Source organism: Girardinichthys multiradiatus, chromosome 1 (genome assembly GCF_021462225.1).
Source record: "Girardinichthys multiradiatus isolate DD_20200921_A chromosome 1, DD_fGirMul_XY1, whole genome shotgun sequence".
Taxonomy (NCBI): Eukaryota; Metazoa; Chordata; class Actinopteri; order Cyprinodontiformes; family Goodeidae; genus Girardinichthys; species Girardinichthys multiradiatus.
The window spans coordinates 39,304,482-39,322,297 of NC_061794.1; the positions used below are offsets into that span (position 1 = coordinate 39,304,482).

A 17,816-nucleotide genomic window follows, 5' to 3' on the forward strand; every position below is an offset into this window, starting at 1 on the left:
TAACTGTGACATCACAAATGGCGGGACCCATCCCTGTTTTTGCAGTCTTGCTGCTAAGAAAAATATTTCAAAACTGCAACAAGCAATTGTTTTGAGGAGAAGAAAGTGCAGGAACTGAAGGAAGCTTATACACCAGACTCTAGACGCGGCGCCAGTGTTTGTTTGAAAGGTAATTTCAATGTTATGGGCTACTGACTGCCCAGAATCACCCTGAAGTCAGTGGCGTCTTGCAATGTTAAGCCTGGAAAACCAGTAAAACAAATATGTTGTCGGCTTGCTGTGTAAAGTTTACTTAGTTCTAATGATTGTGATTTGATGGTTGATTATATTGATGTTGTGATTGGTTTTTGCTCAAAACGTCTCCTGCAGCAGTGAATTGTGGGTAATATACTTCGGCGAAGTCCGCTTAGATGTGCGCTTAGCTGAAGTGTGGATCAAGGGCACAAAGGGGGCGGGGCGAAAGACCACTCTGGAGAATTGGGAAACACTAAGCATTCGAACCCATCAACGGGAACACACAATTTGAGGGAGACAAATGTGGAAGTGCGAGTATTGGGACAGGGCCTTAATCCTGCCAGAAATTGAAATCAGCACCTCCATAAAGCTTATAAGTAGTTGGTAGCATAAGGTGTTCTAAATTGTCCTGGTAGATGGTTGTGTTGACAGTGGACTTAAGAAAACACAGTAGACCAACAGCAGCAGATGACATAATGCTCCAAACCATCACTGACTGTGGAAACCTCACGCTGGACCTCAAGCAACTTGAATTGTGTTTTCTCCACCCTTCCTCAAGCCTCTGGGGCTTTGATTTCCAAATGAAATGCTAAATTTCCATCTGAGAAGAGGACTTTAGACAACTGTCCACTCTTTTTTTATCCTTATACTGCATTTGATTTTTGTAAGAAATCAGAGCTCAGACCTGGGAATGGTGTCACACCAGTGCAGAGCGGATTCTAGCTGCAAATTGGAAATCCAGTGGGAACTATTTGTTTCGATGCTATCTGCACTTAGTAAAACAGTAACAACAAATTTATGTCAGGAGTGGAAACAAAAAAGGAACATTTTCACAAATGCTTACAAATAGATCATTTAAAGCACTGTGTGCCATTGGTTTAATGAGATCAAAAGTGCTAATATTTGGGCTCACGATGCAGCTGTAGAGCGCGCGACCCATGTACGGAGGCCTTAGTCCTCTACCCGGCTGTCCCGGGTTCGAGTCCTAGCCCGGTGACATTTGTCACATGTCTTCCCCTTCTCTCCACCACTATGCCACTAGTGCCGTGAAACAATATATATATATATAACGTTCTGATAGGTAATACCTGGAACTTTCATTATGTTCCATATGCATGACAGCCATATTGCCTCTTTAACTTGGGGCTGATCAGAAAACTCCAACTTCCCCAGTCGGAGTTTCAGCTTCAGGGGGTGTTCCTGTTATTGTAAACTCAAACATTGGAAAATCCCACTTCTGAGTACAAAGAAAACGTACCGTTAGCGCAGGTAAGACATTTCTGATGTTTCTAGTTCAGGAGTGGCTTAGACAAGAAAGGAAACAGTTGTAACCCATCTTCTGTGTGTGGTGGCCCCTGAAGCACTGGCTCCAGCTCCAGTATACTTCATGGAAATCTCTCCCATTGCTTGAATGGGGTTTGCTTCACAATTCTCTAGAGGCTGTGATCCCTGTTGATTGTGCTCCTTTTCTAATGTATGTTTTCCTTCCTATAAGCTTGGATCTAGCCCTCTGTGAACAGCCAACCTTTGAAGCAATGACCCTTCATGGTATACCCTTCTGTAGATGTCAAGAGTCTTCCCCGTGGTTTTGGTGGCGATAATGTGACCATTACATAACATTTCTGTATTATCCATCTAACTTTTTAACTTTCTAAAAAAATATTTTGGGTTTTCATTAGCTGTAAGGCAGAATCATAAAAACTATTAGAAATAACACCTGAAATGTTAGGACTTGAGCAACGTAGGACCCCAGAATGCAGACGAGCAGGCAGCATGACGGTAGGTGAAAAAAGATTTAATTAACAAAAACTCACTCACAGAAAGAGGCAGGAACAAAACAACAAACGGGCAGGCAAGACAGGCATGGCATGATCCAAACAAGACATGAGCATGATCTGAAACCTAGGCATGAACATGATTTGAAAATGATTCCGCGATGAATAACTGAACAGGTGTGTATTTATGGAGCGTGACCAGGTGAAACAAGAAGACAGATTAACTAGGTGCAGGTGAACCGAATAAAGTTGATTGACCGGACAAAACGTGGCTTGGGCAGAATGGAAACTCTTGAATACAAACTAACAGAAACTAGAAAAACATGAAACTAAAGCATAACCAGGAAAGTAATAAACAGAAGCATAATTCAAAAACTTAATTGTGAAACAGACCAACAAAACCTAAAAACACCCACAAATCATAACAGAAATATATCACTCTGTGTGTAATGAATGTACAAAATGTATAAGTTTCACTTTCTGGATTGGATTAGTTTAAATTCACTTTTAAAGATGAAAATAAATACAAATATTTTGAACTAGATTTATGAGATTCTAAATATTTTATAACCTTGCAGTTATTTTTGTACATAAACTGTCCTTCTGCAGATCACAATGACAACTATCTGAAAATTATTGGTCTTCTTCAAAGTTTTTTTTGCAGAAAAACTGATATTAGTTGAAAACAATTGAAAAAGATACAGAAAAGTCACAAATGTCAGAACAGATGCATGGATCTAATCTACTTTCTAATTTTGTTCAGCAGATTACGCCTGTAAAACAATCAACCTTTGCTTAATAGTTGATGCTTTTCCAGTGTTAGGTATTACTAACCTAAAGAGTTCAAGGAGGTGAAGCAACACAAGTGTTTCCTGATGATTCACATTGAATCAAACAGGTGCATCATTTCCATTTTCTTAAAAATGTTTTATTTTTTCTGTGTATGCAATTAAAGACATATTCTGTGGTGTAGCAAATAAATTATATACCAGCAAATTAATTTACACAAATACATACCAAGAGATACGTGGCCAATTTAGCAAGCGCAGATCTAATTCTGGATTTCACCCTAATCAAAAAAGATGTAATTAATTAATCAGATAATTCACTGCCACGCATGGCAGGACACACATCTGTGCAGCAGTAATGGGAAGGGAGACAGCAGAGTTGAGCAGCTCTACTTCCCTGTGCCATGTTCATCAACGGTGCTGGAATCTAGCTCAACTTAAAAAGAAAAGGAGCAGCACTCCCAAACACTCTGATGATCTCTCCTGGACTTAGTTCCTGCTGTTGGCTTGTGAGTACAGTGCAGTGCGACCACAGGAAGGAAAGATCTCAGGCTATTTGAGGAAACAGAGATGACTTGAGGGAAGCAGAGCCGGTGCAAGACAAACATAAACTGTGCCACTTCATCTGAAGACAATGGGGGACAGGACACCGAGTGTGCTCTCATCCACATCTCCATTGTCTGCCCATCTCTTTTACTCCTCCTCTGAGCATGGAGCATAAGCGGGGTGAAAGGAGGAGGGGAAGAGAGGAGGGGGAGCAGCAGGGGGGCAGAGGGGGTCTGGCTGTGTTCTTTCTCCTCTGTCTGTGTGCGAATGCACAGACGGTTCAGTAGTAATTTGATGTGTGTCCCTGGGGACATTTGATGGATTAAAGCTAAGCAGCTCCATTTCGCAGCACCACCTGATCTTCCTCTGCCTGTGCCCCATATAAAGGCTGGCGTGATTGCTGATCTCAGCTAGTCTGACAGTCTCTCTCTCCTGCGCTCTCTCCCTCCTCTCTCTGTCTGTCTCCATCTCTTCTCTTCCTCACTGGTCTCTTAAGCCTGCTGCATCACAGGAGCTATCCAGTGCTGAACAGGATCGCTTTTATTTTTTATTTTTTTATTTTTCCTGGGGAAGCTGGGGGAACCAAAGAGAATCAACACAGCATTGCCATTAGCCCTGTTCTCCACTGGTTTCCATCTTTTTTTCTTTCTTGTCTTATGTTTTTGACCACATCAACCACAAGGATTACCATCAAGCCAGCTCCGCTTGTTTGTGTCCTCAGAGGGTCTTTTATTTTCTCTCATGCGTTTCTCTCAGCCCCGTGTTTTCATCCACTGAAACATGCCCCGCTCTTTTTTGGTGAAGAAGATCAAGCTTGATGATTTTTCTTCGTCCAATGTGGCCAACTCCAACCATCATCACCACCTGGATGACTCGTTCACTCTTACCCGCTCCATCACAGACTCGGTGACCAGTCTTGGGGTTCGCCTCAGTGAGAATGGTGAGTTATAACATGCCTCCAGTCTGAGCCACTCTAGTTAAAGATGTCCTGTAAACAGCTCTGGCGCTGATTTCAGCATGCCTCACATTTCCACACATACAGTGTCCTCATTTTATTTGTTTGAGACAGCTAATATAATATGTACTAAAACTGTGTAAATTAATGTGACACATTACATGCATCCAGCTGGTTTTCCGCACCAACATCCAAAATAATCCCTTCCGAGGCACCCCACCCCCATCACTGTGCTCCCAGACTTTTGTTTTTTGACTCCGGCGAAGGACAGACACAATTCAGGTCACAGCCACGGATTAGTTTATGTAAATAGGGAAGCAAACATGTGTCTAATCAGGAGAGATAGGATACGTATTTATATAACTGCAAGAACCGTGTGGTGGATAAAAACCATGCAGGCTGTCGGTATCTGGTCATCATGTGAAGTAAAAAATTCATGAATATGAGAGATGAGTATCAGATGATACATTTGTCCTTAGCTGTTATTGTCCTTGAGTTCCCATCATGGTCCGATCCTCCCTTGCCCCCCTCTTCCCATCCAAATGGAGCATGCACACAATCTCCCCACCCCCATCGCTCCGCTACATCTTTCTCTTCCTTCCGGGCATCTGAAAACTAGCAGGGGTTAGAGTTTCAGCCGTGCAGGCCTATTGCTGCCACAAGAGACATCAACACACTGTATAGTGAAGCCGGGAGGGAGGCGGGGAGCTGGGCTGAAGAACACTGAAAAGAGGCAGAATAGGGAGACAAAAATGCTCAGGGCAGCAGCGAGGCAGGTCACGTGACATTCAGTAAACACGGAGAAAAGGCACATAACTGTGCTGTGGTCAACATTCTGACCGGCCACGCTACGCTTCCGGTCAGAGCTGAGGGGCGACCTTCACTTTCACAGCCTGCTTTAGGCTCGGCGCTTCCATTTTGTGACTATGTTTGGTGGGCCATATGAGCGCCTTTGTTGTGATTCCCCAAGACGTTTTAACAGAAGGAGAGGAATCACAGTGCACAGCTAAACCCTGTTGATGATGCCCACCTGTTATTCAGCCATTTCAGAAGCGAGGTGAAATTCTCAGCAGCCAGATTACACTATTTTGTTTTTAGTTTAGCAAAAAACATAAACTAACAGATCAGCAAAAATTCAAAATAAGCAATTAACCAACAATTAACACTCAATAAATTTAGTATTAAAATAAGGCATATTTTCTTGTGCTGAATGCCAAGTATTCTTTCTGTTGCAGGATTTGTTATTCAGCATTTAATAATCCATCTGTACAGTTTAAGTCACTCTATTGTTCTTCATTCTATTGTTCAACCCCATGAAAAACAAGCAATTTTATTAACAAAAGAAAAGAACAATAAGTCACTAAAAACAAAAAATGTTTCATCTTTAAGAAAGAATATTTTATCTTTGTTTTTTGAGTCCAAAAAAGGGAGATAAAATAAAAAATTTCTCAGCGTAGCTGAAACACCTAACGTCAGCACTTCTGCTGCTCCGGGAGATATTCTTTCCCCCCATTGTGGAGACATTTGACTTGAGTGTCTGTCGAACAACAAAGAGGGGTGGCTGAGAGGGTCCATTAATTACATGCTTGCTTTGCATTACAGAAATGAGTCTATGAGCTGTAAAGGCTGATACAGCGCGAGTCCTAAATGGTGAGCTTCGTGTCTGACCTTGAGTAATTGAAACACGGTAAACACCTCTGTGTACAGTGATAGTGCATGTAGGTTTTTGTTGTTGAGGATAATACAATAAATAAAATGTCTCAATATAATGCAGAGCAAACACTCTTCATGCTAAAGTGGCTGTAAAACAGGTGGATCTGGCTGCTTATCACTGTTGCAAACGCAGCATTTATGCATTTAAAAGCAACTGAAGAATGAAACTAACAGATTCATTTGTTTGGTTTTAGGAAAAAAGTGACGCTGTCTCACAGACAAACACCATCTGTGCAGTTTAAAGCGGTGAAGCCATGCAGTGCAGCATAATGCCGCGTGCACAGGCCTGTAGTTTCCTTGTCCCCGGGTGTCACGGTCATGTCTTTGACAAAGGGGGTGTGTGAACCGAAACCTTTGGGAACGGAGAAGCAGTAGTAAGAGAGCACTTAAAGTGATTTCTTAATGGCTTGTTTCTTGAAAGCACTTCAGCATGCTCGCTGCTGCAGACAGGTGACCCTCTTTGGAAACATGGTGTGTGATGCCACGTCTCACATCGTCAGTACTCCAGCGAACGGCATTGAAATAGACTATTATTGTGTCTAAGATACTTGATCTGTTCCACGCATTATTTCTATCTTCTCCAGCATTGGACTCTTCCAACAGCTGCACTATTTTACAGATGATAGGTTATTGATCAGTTCAAAACTTTGAATTTCATTAAAAATCAGTCAATACCTCATTTCCACTGCTTGCTGCACACAGCGCTCAGGAATGCCGTTTTTCTGCACTATTTGTCTCAGGAAAAAATATCACGACATTTTGAATTTGCACTTAAAAAATATCAACCCAGAAGATGAAATGCATTCAGCTGGTATTGAGCTACATACCGTTTCAGCATCTATCAACTTCTGTTTGGGTTTATTTAGCTGCCAGCAAGCCTTTTAGCTGCTCTTTCACCAAGCGTCTTCAGAGGTAAAACGAAGGACAAGAATTATGCCAACAAAAATACATCTTTTAGTGAACATGTTGAAAGAAACACATAAATCACTCACAGTGTGCTGGCTGTATTATTTTAAACCCTGCTTTTTAAAGAACTAAAAGTTCAACATGATATAGGCTGATGGGAAAACTAGGTCCAGACTGTATTTTGGATTGCTGCAATCATCTGTCCACTGTCGCCACATGCTTGCTTCAGAGGAAGGGCTGCTGCAAAAGTCAGTCACGTGAAGTCATGACAATTTATTGGGCTTCCCTAGATGGATACAGTTTGATGTCTTGGCATTATAAAGTGATTATACTGCATCATATTTTATTTTTATTATACTTTTCTTTATAATACAATATGAATTGGGCCTGTTTTTCTTGTAGAGTGCATTGAGGTGACATTTGTGATGAATGATGCTATAAAACTGAATTGAAAACTGAAATGAAATTTGTTTGCCGCAAAAAATAGATGAAATAAAATGTTAATGATGAGAAATTATGAAAACCTAACACAATGAAAATCAAGGGTCTAGGGTCTATATTTAAACTCAGCATTGAAACATTTTTCTGTTTGATGTTTGTTTTGCTAACTCTAAGAAAGACTATTAGCCAATTGTCCCAGTTTATTCTAGAGGGGCTCACACAGCAGAATTCACTGATAACTCCCCCGTTACGAGATTCTCGCAGTATGATAAACTTGAGAAAAATATCACGGTTTCAAGGCATCACAGTTTTAACACAGCTCATAGCTTCCCAACTTTAGTTTTAAAACACCTTTACTTTAAAAAGAAGGGATGACTGGACCTCATTTAATTTCAATGTCTTTGTCAAGCTGGCCGGGAGTGAGAAGTAACAATTTAAATTTCATTAAAAGAGATTTAACCTAAGGAACAATATGACAAAAATTTTAGTGGTTTACAAATTATAACTTTCCAAATCCTGGGTGCTGCTTAAATGTGTCCGTTTTGTCTTTATCACTGAGGACAACCGGAGTTTAGTAAAAGATTCAGTTTGTTATGTGTTTCCACTCATCCTTTCACTACTCTGAGAGAGGGCAGTCATCCAAGTTTATAATAATGTAATCACGGACATGTCACTGTGTCCTCATCCATCACAACCTCTGGCCAACTGTGTTTGTGTGTGTCTTACCCAGGATACATCCAGGATTACATCACACCATCTGTATACCAGGGGGAGAAGAAGATGGAGCATAAGCTGGCGTCGCCGGTGTCGGATCCCCTGTACACCCAGGTGAGCAGCGGAGGGGAGTACTGTGACCCGGACCTGAAGCACCCCGACAGCCCCCAGTCCGGCATAACAGCGAGCGGCTTCTACACTGGTGAATCGGAGGCTCTGGCCGAGGGTTACACCATGGATGCCTTCTTCATCTCCGACGGACGCTCCAGGCGAAAGGGAGAGGGCGAGGCTCGTGGGGCTAGCTCGAGAAGCAGCAGCGCAAACGGTGGGGTTCAAGAGAGGGGAGCCGGCGTGCCTCGCCACACCTGCAATGAGTGCGGGAAGACCTACGCCACCTCCTCCAACCTCAGCAGACACAAGCAGACGCACCGCAGCCTGGACAGCAAGATGGCCCGCAAGTGTCCCACCTGCAACAAAGTGTACGTGTCCATGCCGGCGTTGGCAATGCACATCCTCACCCACGACCTCAAGCACAAGTGCGACGTGTGCAGCAAGGCCTTCAGTCGGCCCTGGCTGCTGCAGGGCCACATGCGCTCACACACGGGGGAGAAGCCCTTTGCCTGCGCCCACTGTGGCAAAGCCTTTGCTGACCGTTCAAACCTCCGCGCCCACATGCAAACACACTCTGCCTTCAAGCACTACAGATGCAAGCGCTGCAATAAGACCTTTGCTCTCAAGTCCTACCTGAACAAGCACTATGAGTCAGCTTGCTTCAAGGGCTCTGCAGACGAAGATGATTCTGGATCGGAAAACTAACCACGAGAAAAACAAAATTTCTGAACCCCTGTTGAAGGTTCACAACCAGTAACCCTGATCACTCTGCCCTCCATGCCTTTTTTCTTCCCTTTTTTTAGAAAGCAATATTTTCACTGAGATTACGTGAAGAAACTCTGATAACTGATTATGGCAAAGACAATTTCAAAAGATGCTGGATTTTTTTCCCCCTGCACAGTAGCTAATCGTCCACAGAAACATACAATCAATCAACCTTCCCCCAAATAGAGACTGTAGATGTAGATGTACACAACTCAGCAACATGTGCTCACACCAGTGTGGGAACATGTAAACACACACACACACACACACACACGCACCAAGATACATACATGAATGCACACAAACACTTACAACACAATTATATATGAGGCCTGGCATGTGAATTTTTATCAATGACTATAATAATATTGATATCAATAGTAATAATATTTAGATTCCTGATATTTTATAGGAAATAGTAACAAAAAACCAACAAAAAAATACATAAAAAAGGACTAATAGTGTTATTTTGTTTTTAGAGACAAAATGACCTCTTGTATTTTTATGCTGCTTTTTATTTGCTAAGAATTGAATTCTTTTGCAACTGCCAACATAAACTTTTTACAAAAATGTGAACTATGACAGTATTTGCAAAAAAAGGGAGATCATTTTAAAAGGTAAAATAGACAAACCCTCCTTTTTTCCACACCAACCTTTGAATTCAACGGATGTTATTTTTCTATTTAATTTTTCTAAATTTATTTTTTTGTGCTTTTTATCTCTTGTTGATCAAAAGCTTCTTTGTAACTGTGGGTACATCAAACAGAGCTCATCTTAAATAAGCTATAAAAAGATCATACGCCATTCAGATCAATTCTGCAGGAACAGCGATTTTAAAATGTTGGCCTGTTGAGCAGGTATTATTACGCCCACCATCTGATCCGATTCATAATCTCACCCTGATGCACAGACTTGGACAAAAAAAAAAAAAAACACTCAGAGCCAGACCAAATGATCTAATAAGTGCCACGAGCAGTTCACTCATCTATAGCAATTAAAACTCTTGTTGTTCTTCCTCCACCATGATGGCTTGCGTAAACTCCGCTGCCTGCATGGTGCCTCGTCCAGTCTTAATGAGTAATCTCGACCCCGTATTTGAGGTGCTCCCCCACCCTCCACCAATATTACCTCAGAGTGAACGTACGGACTCGCACACCCTCAGTTACAAAGTGACAAATTTTTGTGTTTGTCTGTTTTAATATGTCGCTCAAAGCTACGCCCATGGTTTAATAGATGCAAACCATCTATTTATCATGTAAATACTTTATTTATCCTCCTGGTTATCTATTTATTTATTTATTCATCCTATGTTTTGCTTATTTATTGAACACTTATTTATTATGTATTTATTTATTGTTTGTAATTTAGAAAAATGGACATCCATTGACCTTGTAAGATGCTGCTGATCTTCAAAGAAAATGTTTATATGCATGAAAACTGTAGAGAGTCCATGGGACTTAGTTTTAAAGAGGAACAATGTACAGTACCAGTGCTAGAGGACTTCCAATGAATGAATGAATGCAGAATTAGTTTTTAGGTTTTGTGGCAATAACATGACTGAAAAAGCAATTTAACATGGAAAAACAATCACAGCTGTTCTGTTTTTGTTCCACTTAGGGCAATAAAAAGAAAACAATGACACAGAAATACTGATCTTGTTTCCCAAAAGCCCTCCACCTCCTCACAGAGGGACATTTTTGGCCTCTTTTTTGTCTTTCAATCTCAGGCAACTACCAGTTCTCAGAAGTGGACTACATTGATATGAATGCATCCTGAAAATCAGAAAATAAAAAGGTCTCAGTACACTAAAGTTGCAGAGGCACAGCAACAATAATGATGCCAGGTTTAGCAGGACATGGCTCCAAAACTGACGCAGTTTGCTATTTGTAAACCTAATAATTTTTTATTCTACATTAAAAACACAACAAAACAGTAATTCTCATTAAGGTCACAGAGGTAATAAAGTCACTGATCTAAGCATTAACTTGCAGGGAGAAGAAAGTTTTTTTAATTGCTGTAATAAAATGACAGGCAGCATTGCACCTCCAAACCATAGCTTTATTTTTTTCCTGCATCCCTCCCCTACCCAGCAGCCGTCCTCACCCTGTCCCAACTGCCTCTGAACAGACGTGGCGAGCATTAGATGTGTTGAAGTGGGATTGGCGGAGGGTGGTGGAGTGTGGGAGGATAACAGGTGTTTGTAGACAGACTGCAGATAGGGAGCGTAATTGAGTCGGTGAGCGACCTCCAAGGGGAAGGTCAAGCACCAGCAGGCAAATGCACTGTCAGCTATTTGCATATTCCAAATGGATGGCACTATTGCAGTAATGCTGAGCGCGCTCTGAAAAGAAAAAAAAAAAGCTAAGCTGAGGAGGAGAAAGGAGAGCAAAGAGGAGCTTCTGCTCTATTTGTTCATCCTCTTCTCTCTGTTTCACCATCATCCTGTGCAGTGCTACAGCTGAATCACCGCGTGAGAGCATCCAAACCACCTGTCTAATGATCAACGTGTAGGACACACAGCCTGGAACATCGCTGTAATATTACACAAATGCAAAAAAAACAATTGCTTCCAAAAGATTTGTTAATGTTTTTGTATTTTAACATGTAAGAGTACAATAAGGTATCTCCAAAATGTGGGGGTTGTGTATTAAAATGGCAAATACATGCACTGAGCATATTAAAAACCTCAACTGTAAATGCAGGCTTGCATCTAAACCTGACAGTATTAAAAGGCTATCTACAGAGAAGGAGGCACACCTTAACAGCAAAATATTGCATTTAGATGTAGGGAAACATTGTTCCTCTTTGATTTTGTAAATATATTTGTAAATATATCACAGCAATAATATCACAATGCATGTAGACATTTAAATGCTCTTTTTCTATCCATGTCTTTTTATTCTATTTAAAAAAAAAGACAAATGCAGGTACCAATAGCAGTCTGGTTGGCCATGTGAATCAGGGAGCGTCTTGACTAAGAAGCTATCTGTCATAAGTTAGAACAACTTTCAACTCTGTGTTTTCTCAAAGATCTGATCATGTTGGGTATTATTTATTTTCCTTTCCTTTTCTTTCTATTTATGTGCCCGGCTTGGCTGCGCAATGAAAAAGTGCCAAAAAGTATAATTTCCATAACAAAAGCCTTCAACATATGGTTGGCTGCTTGAAACCATCCATATGGTCCTCAAAGAAAAAAACTGATTAAGATTTTCCACCTTCTTTCTCATTCTCTCTCTCTCCTTATCTTTCTCTCTTTCTCTTTTTCTCTCTGTTCCAGTATGAAGAAACTTAAGCCATGATTGCTGAGGGGTGTTTTCATTTATCTTGTTCTGCTACAATTAATAATAATGACCACAATAGCAATGATAACATTAATAAAAACAATAGCACAAGGAACCAGCAAGTCCACTTGTATTTCTTTTCAGATGCTCAAATTTCTTTCAAGATTTGCACAAACTTTACAAAAGCATTTATTGCATTTCGCTACCTTGGAACCAGAAACTTTACCTTTTTTATTGTGATTTTTTCTGTGATAGACAAAGATAAAGTGGAACATACATGGTTTTCTGCTTTAAAGAGACCTGAGACGTGTGGTTGTCACAAGTACTCAGCCCCCTTTACATGGATACTCCTAAACAAAATCCAGTGCAACCACTTGCCTTGATCTCAGTGCAAATACAGCTGCTTTTTGAGCACCTCAGAGGTTTGTTAGAGAACAGACAGCTTTATAAAGACCGAGGGACACAGCAGAGAGAGATGAAGGATAAAGTTGAGGAGTAGTTTAAAGCAGGGGTTAGGTTAAAGTTTTGAACATACCACAGATCACTGTTCAATCCTACAAGACCATCGCCATGCTCCTAAAAAGCAGCCAACAGGCCCATGGTAACTCTGAATGAGCTGCAGCGAGCCACGGCTCAGGTGGGAGAATGTGTTGACAGGACAACTATTGGTCATTTCTGGCCTTTATGGCAGCGTGACAAGATCAAACTGAACTTTTGAGCCTACATGAAAAAGGCTGAAAACCTTACATATCACTCCAAAAAAAACACCATCCCCATGGTGCAACATGGTGGTGGCAGTATCATGTTATGGGGATGTTTTCCTTCAGCAGGGACAGGGAAGCTGGTCCGAGTTGATGGGAAGAAAGAAGGAGCTTATAGTAATCCTATAAGAAAACATATAAGAGGCTGCAAAACCTTGAGGCTCAGGTGAAGCTTCACCTTCTAGCAGGCTAGAAACTCATAACAAAGGACCAGAGCATCAATAGAACGGGTTTTATCAAAATAAAAATTTTTGTGTGGCAGAATGGCTCAGTCAAAGTCCAGACCTAAAGTTGTTTGAGAATCTGTGGCAAGACTTGAAAATGGATGTGCAGACATTCTCCATCCAATCTGACTGCGCCCGACATATTTAAAAAAAATGAATGTTTCAGTCTCAAGATATACAAAGCTGGTGGCGACATATCCTAAAAGGCATGCAGCCATAATCACATAGAAAGGTGGCTCAACAAATGGTGCTGAAAGTATATGCACAACTCCACTTCCCCATTATCTACTAGTTTGTGTCGGTGTATTACATATATTGCAAATAGATAATTGAATTTTGTGGCTTTGATGTGTTAAACTGTGGGTGTGAATATTTTTCAAGGCGCTGTAATCTGCAGATGTTCATGCTTAGAAGACAGTGAGTCTGGTATCTGATTGAACTCGTTTTTAGTCAGCATTAACAGTGAGTAATTATACTTCGACAATAACATGTCATCAGCTGCTACCTCTTCTGCCAATGTGTGAGGGGTTGGATGAGCTTTACCATCAATTTCTTAAATTCTAATATTCCCACTCCAAGGGGGAAAAATGCCAATATGTTTAGTTCTCAATGTAGCTGAAAAAGGCAACCATCAGAGTGCCTGACAACACCAATATCGCTTTGAGTAAGAGTTCTTGAGATGCCGGCATTCTCCAAAGCAGAGGCATCTGTTCCGCCACTATTAAGCCCTTCCTGGCCATTAAATTTTAATGGAACATTGATTTTATGCTGGAACTACCCTTCCTGAGTGACTCAAAAGCCGGAGAAAAATATGGAACAAAATAAAAATGAATCATGACGGTGGACAGGGATTATTATTCTGGGGCTTTTCTTGATTGGTTTCCAGGGAATATACAACACTTGAATTCAATCGCTTGTGTCCTTCAGTGTCCTCCAGCAGCACAGCAGTGGTATAATGAGACAGCAGAGTGGAGCACGGACACTGTGCTGCACGGCACTCTTCTCAATGATTGTGCTTACTGTTGCTAGTTGTGTTGCTCAAGTCTAAGCAATAAATTGTTGCTTCTGTTCTTCTATTGAATAAAGTATGTGCAACAAAATCTTGATCTGAGTACACAGAGCAACGGCTCACAGTGATGCAGCTCAGGCTGTTGCAGACCTCTGCACATCAGCATTCATGTGCAGTATTCAGTCAAACTTTACCCCAACAGATGTTGCCCCCTATCAGATTTTATGATGAAAGTAAATAACTGATTTCATTACATGGCAATGAACTGTAAAATAGGGACCCATGGAATCCAATTACATCACCCGTGAGAGTGCTGTGTGCGTAACAACAATCAGTGCAGAGAGGCCGGTAGGGAGGCTGTGGCCCCGCATACATATCTCTGCAACACTCTACAGAGCGACACAGCAGCCAGCGCCTCCCACCGCCTCTAACACTCAGGACACATCAGGTAAATTATTAAAAACAGCCTGCAAAATTGAGGATGCTACACTCACACTTCAAAGATATTGACTTGAGAACACCATCACCATCTGAGTGACTGTCAGAGAGAAAACAGAAATGCTTTCTGTCAAATGGGGTATGGGGCGACCACAAGGTTACTGCACAAACCCTGAGCTTTAATGCAACGGTTTAACCTTACACAGTGCAGCTGAGATTATAAAGGTAATTAAAGCTGCACAATGTAGTTGCACCATATTAGTTGACTAACCAATTATTCAAGCAGCAAGTTCTGATAATAAAGCATTTTTATTTAAAATAAAAAGTCGGTTGCAGAAGATTCTGTTCCAGGTTCTGCTGGAGGTTTCTTCCTGTTGAGGGAGGATCAGGGACTGCTGTAAAATGACTCAATGCAACTGGCTGGGCTTCCTCAGAAAAGAAGAGTTTAACCAATTGCTATAATTACCTCAATTTGATTGCATGGCATTATAGATCTGCCCGGACTAGTTAAATATAAATCTAAACATGATTGGAATGTACTGGAGTTACTGGATAGTATATTTCTAGATGTAAATTAGACCAATTTGTCTTTTAAAGTGCCTTGAGATGAAATTTGCTGTGAATTGTTGGTATATAAATAAACAGAATTGACCTAAATTTATTTGAAAAGTAAATGCTAAGAATGTAATATTGGTGACTTTTATTTACATATTGTAATTCTAAAATAATGTTAAATTTACACCCTTTTCACAAAACTGCAATGAGCGATTTCCAGTATTTTTTTTTTTTGAAGACTGACATAAAACTATGCAACCAATCATACCAATCACTGAAATTCAGCTGCAGCTACATAGATTTCTTCTGTTCTATCGCCACAGACAAATTCGAACAGATTTATATACATAGCACCAATTATAAAACAAATGTCACCTTAAGGTACTTTACAAGGCAAACCGTTTTATATCCTTTTATGTAGAAACATATAATATAATCAGTTTAACACAATCTAATCATATAAACAGGTTTAAATTCATCTACATACATTCTAGTTTGGGGCTGTACGGTGGCGCACTGTTGCCTTGCAGCAAGAAGGTCCTGGGTTCGATTCCCGTCCTGGGGTCTTTCTGTATGGAGTTTGCATGTTCTCCCCGTGCATGCGTGGGTTCTCACCGGGTACTCCGGCTTCCTCCCACAGTCTAAAGACATGCCTGTTAGGTTAATTGGTCTCTGTAAATTGCCCTTAGGTGTATGAATGAGTGTGTGTGTGGTTGTTTGTGTGTTGCCCTGTGATGGATTGGCGACCTGTCCAGGGTGTACCCCGCCTCTCGCTCATAGACTGCTGGAGATAGGCACCAGCTTCCCCGCGACCCACTATGGAATAAGCGGTAGAAAATGACTGACTGACTGACATTCTAGTTTGATCCTATTTATAATACAGGTCAGTCAAACTCAATTAATTACGGCAATTGGTAAAAAAATGTATGTATTTAAAAAGCACACCACATTGCATTGAGTAATAGGCTATATATCTAAAAAGTCTAAAAATAACAATAATATGTTGGTAAAATATATTGACAATGGAAAATGCTTTTCTGACACTTTTTGTAAATTTTTAAAAGTCAGTCAGTTTATTATTTTGTATTAGGAACAAATTATTGGGGAATTTCGACCAGAAAAACAGTCAGCAGAGATTTCATGTTGATGATGAGCAGTGATTTTGAGAAATTATGAATAATTCTAGGAATTATTGTAGAAGCTGGACTTTAATCTTCAGGACTAAAGAGTCAAATATCTTTTTGAACTGTGATAAAATTTGTATTCCTTTAGGAGGTTTGGACTGCTGACTGTAGCTGTTTTTAAGCTTTTTCTGCTTGTTGAAGATTTGTAAATTAACTAATAAAAAAATGAAAATGAATGTAAAACAATAATAACATAATGTAACCCAAATTAAATTCATAAAGAAAATGTGGCAGCAATTGCAGTTGGGTTGCTCACAGCTGAAGAGCAATCAACATTTTTTTTGTAATTAGGATTGCCCATCTTCAACTCGCCCTCTTTTTAACCCTTCCCTTGCACCAGGCGCCCTCTGTTGGCTGATTTCCAACAATTACAAACAACTGTATTAAATGTATTAACAGCACAATCAGTTCAACAGCAGATTCAGCTGAGGCAAGACTTTTCTTTTACACTCACAGTTTGAATGTTGATGCCCTTTGAAAGTTAGCACAGGGTCAGCAATGCAACAAGAGAAGATAACTATAAAAACAAATTAAATGTTTTGGTGGCCTCTTTGGAGTTTGTGGTTACCTTTAGAAATGTAAATGACAGCATTACCCGGTAACATTAAGAGATTATTAATGTTGTTTGAATACTAAGGTATAGCGCAGTACAACAGCAACGCATAGACAGTAAAAAAATTGCACCACAATCTGCACATTTTTTCGACTAAGAACTAGTTGCCATCCAGATGCACCGCCCTATCAACCACTTAGCATTAATACTGACCACTCTACAAGCATTAGGAAGAACCATCCGGCACAGCCAGTCAGGACCAACCAACTGTAACTTCCCCTTTAAGAGCGAACAGTTTGTCTTTTCACATTCTGCATCACAGGAGAGATGCTCATTAAAAGCTCCTCCATTCCTCACTGTTTCATCAAGTGAGACTGCCAAGCTCTTTAACTCAGTGTTCTTGATGTTTGTGCTGTTTGTGTAAAAACCCATCTGTTTCCTCGCCTCTCTGTTGGCAGAGGGTCCACCTCATCCGTATGCTTCTCTTTTTGAAGTCATGTCAAAATCTCATTTTTATGCATCTAAGATATCCAACTTGTCATCAGTACTCAGACAAAAGTCAAAGAGGGCACTCCTTAAATAGCTCCTTTCTTTCCTTTATATTCAATGCACGCAGAAACAAGGACAGGAAAAGATTCAGAGCCAGGAGATTTTAGGATTTGCAGAGCTGCTGTGATTAGTTGTTAAACAAACAGACAGGAGATAAATCTGCATGATTGTTTTCTGGTTAAATAATAGTAGTTTACAGAAATGTCTGTTTGTGAGGATTTAATTTTTTTGTTGAACATTATACAGTTCCAGTCAGACGTTTACGTCCAGGCATGATTGGCATGGATAGTGTATAAGTTTTGTTTATTATTAAT

General features: G+C 40.5%; 1 protein-coding gene across 1 annotated transcript; it reads left to right on the forward strand.

Annotated features, from left to right (window-relative positions):
- The first annotated feature begins 2,952 nt into the window (after positions 1 to 2,952).
- On the forward strand, positions 2,953 to 12,344 carry scrt2 (scratch family zinc finger 2). Its single transcript, XM_047363787.1, has 2 exons — positions 2,953 to 4,283; positions 8,089 to 12,344. Exons 1-2 carry the CDS (start codon positions 4,124 to 4,126, stop codon positions 8,886 to 8,888), a joined length of 960 nt encoding a protein of 319 aa, XP_047219743.1. The 5' UTR covers positions 2,953 to 4,123; the 3' UTR covers positions 8,889 to 12,344.
- The last annotated feature ends 5,472 nt before the right edge of the window (positions 12,345 to 17,816 follow it).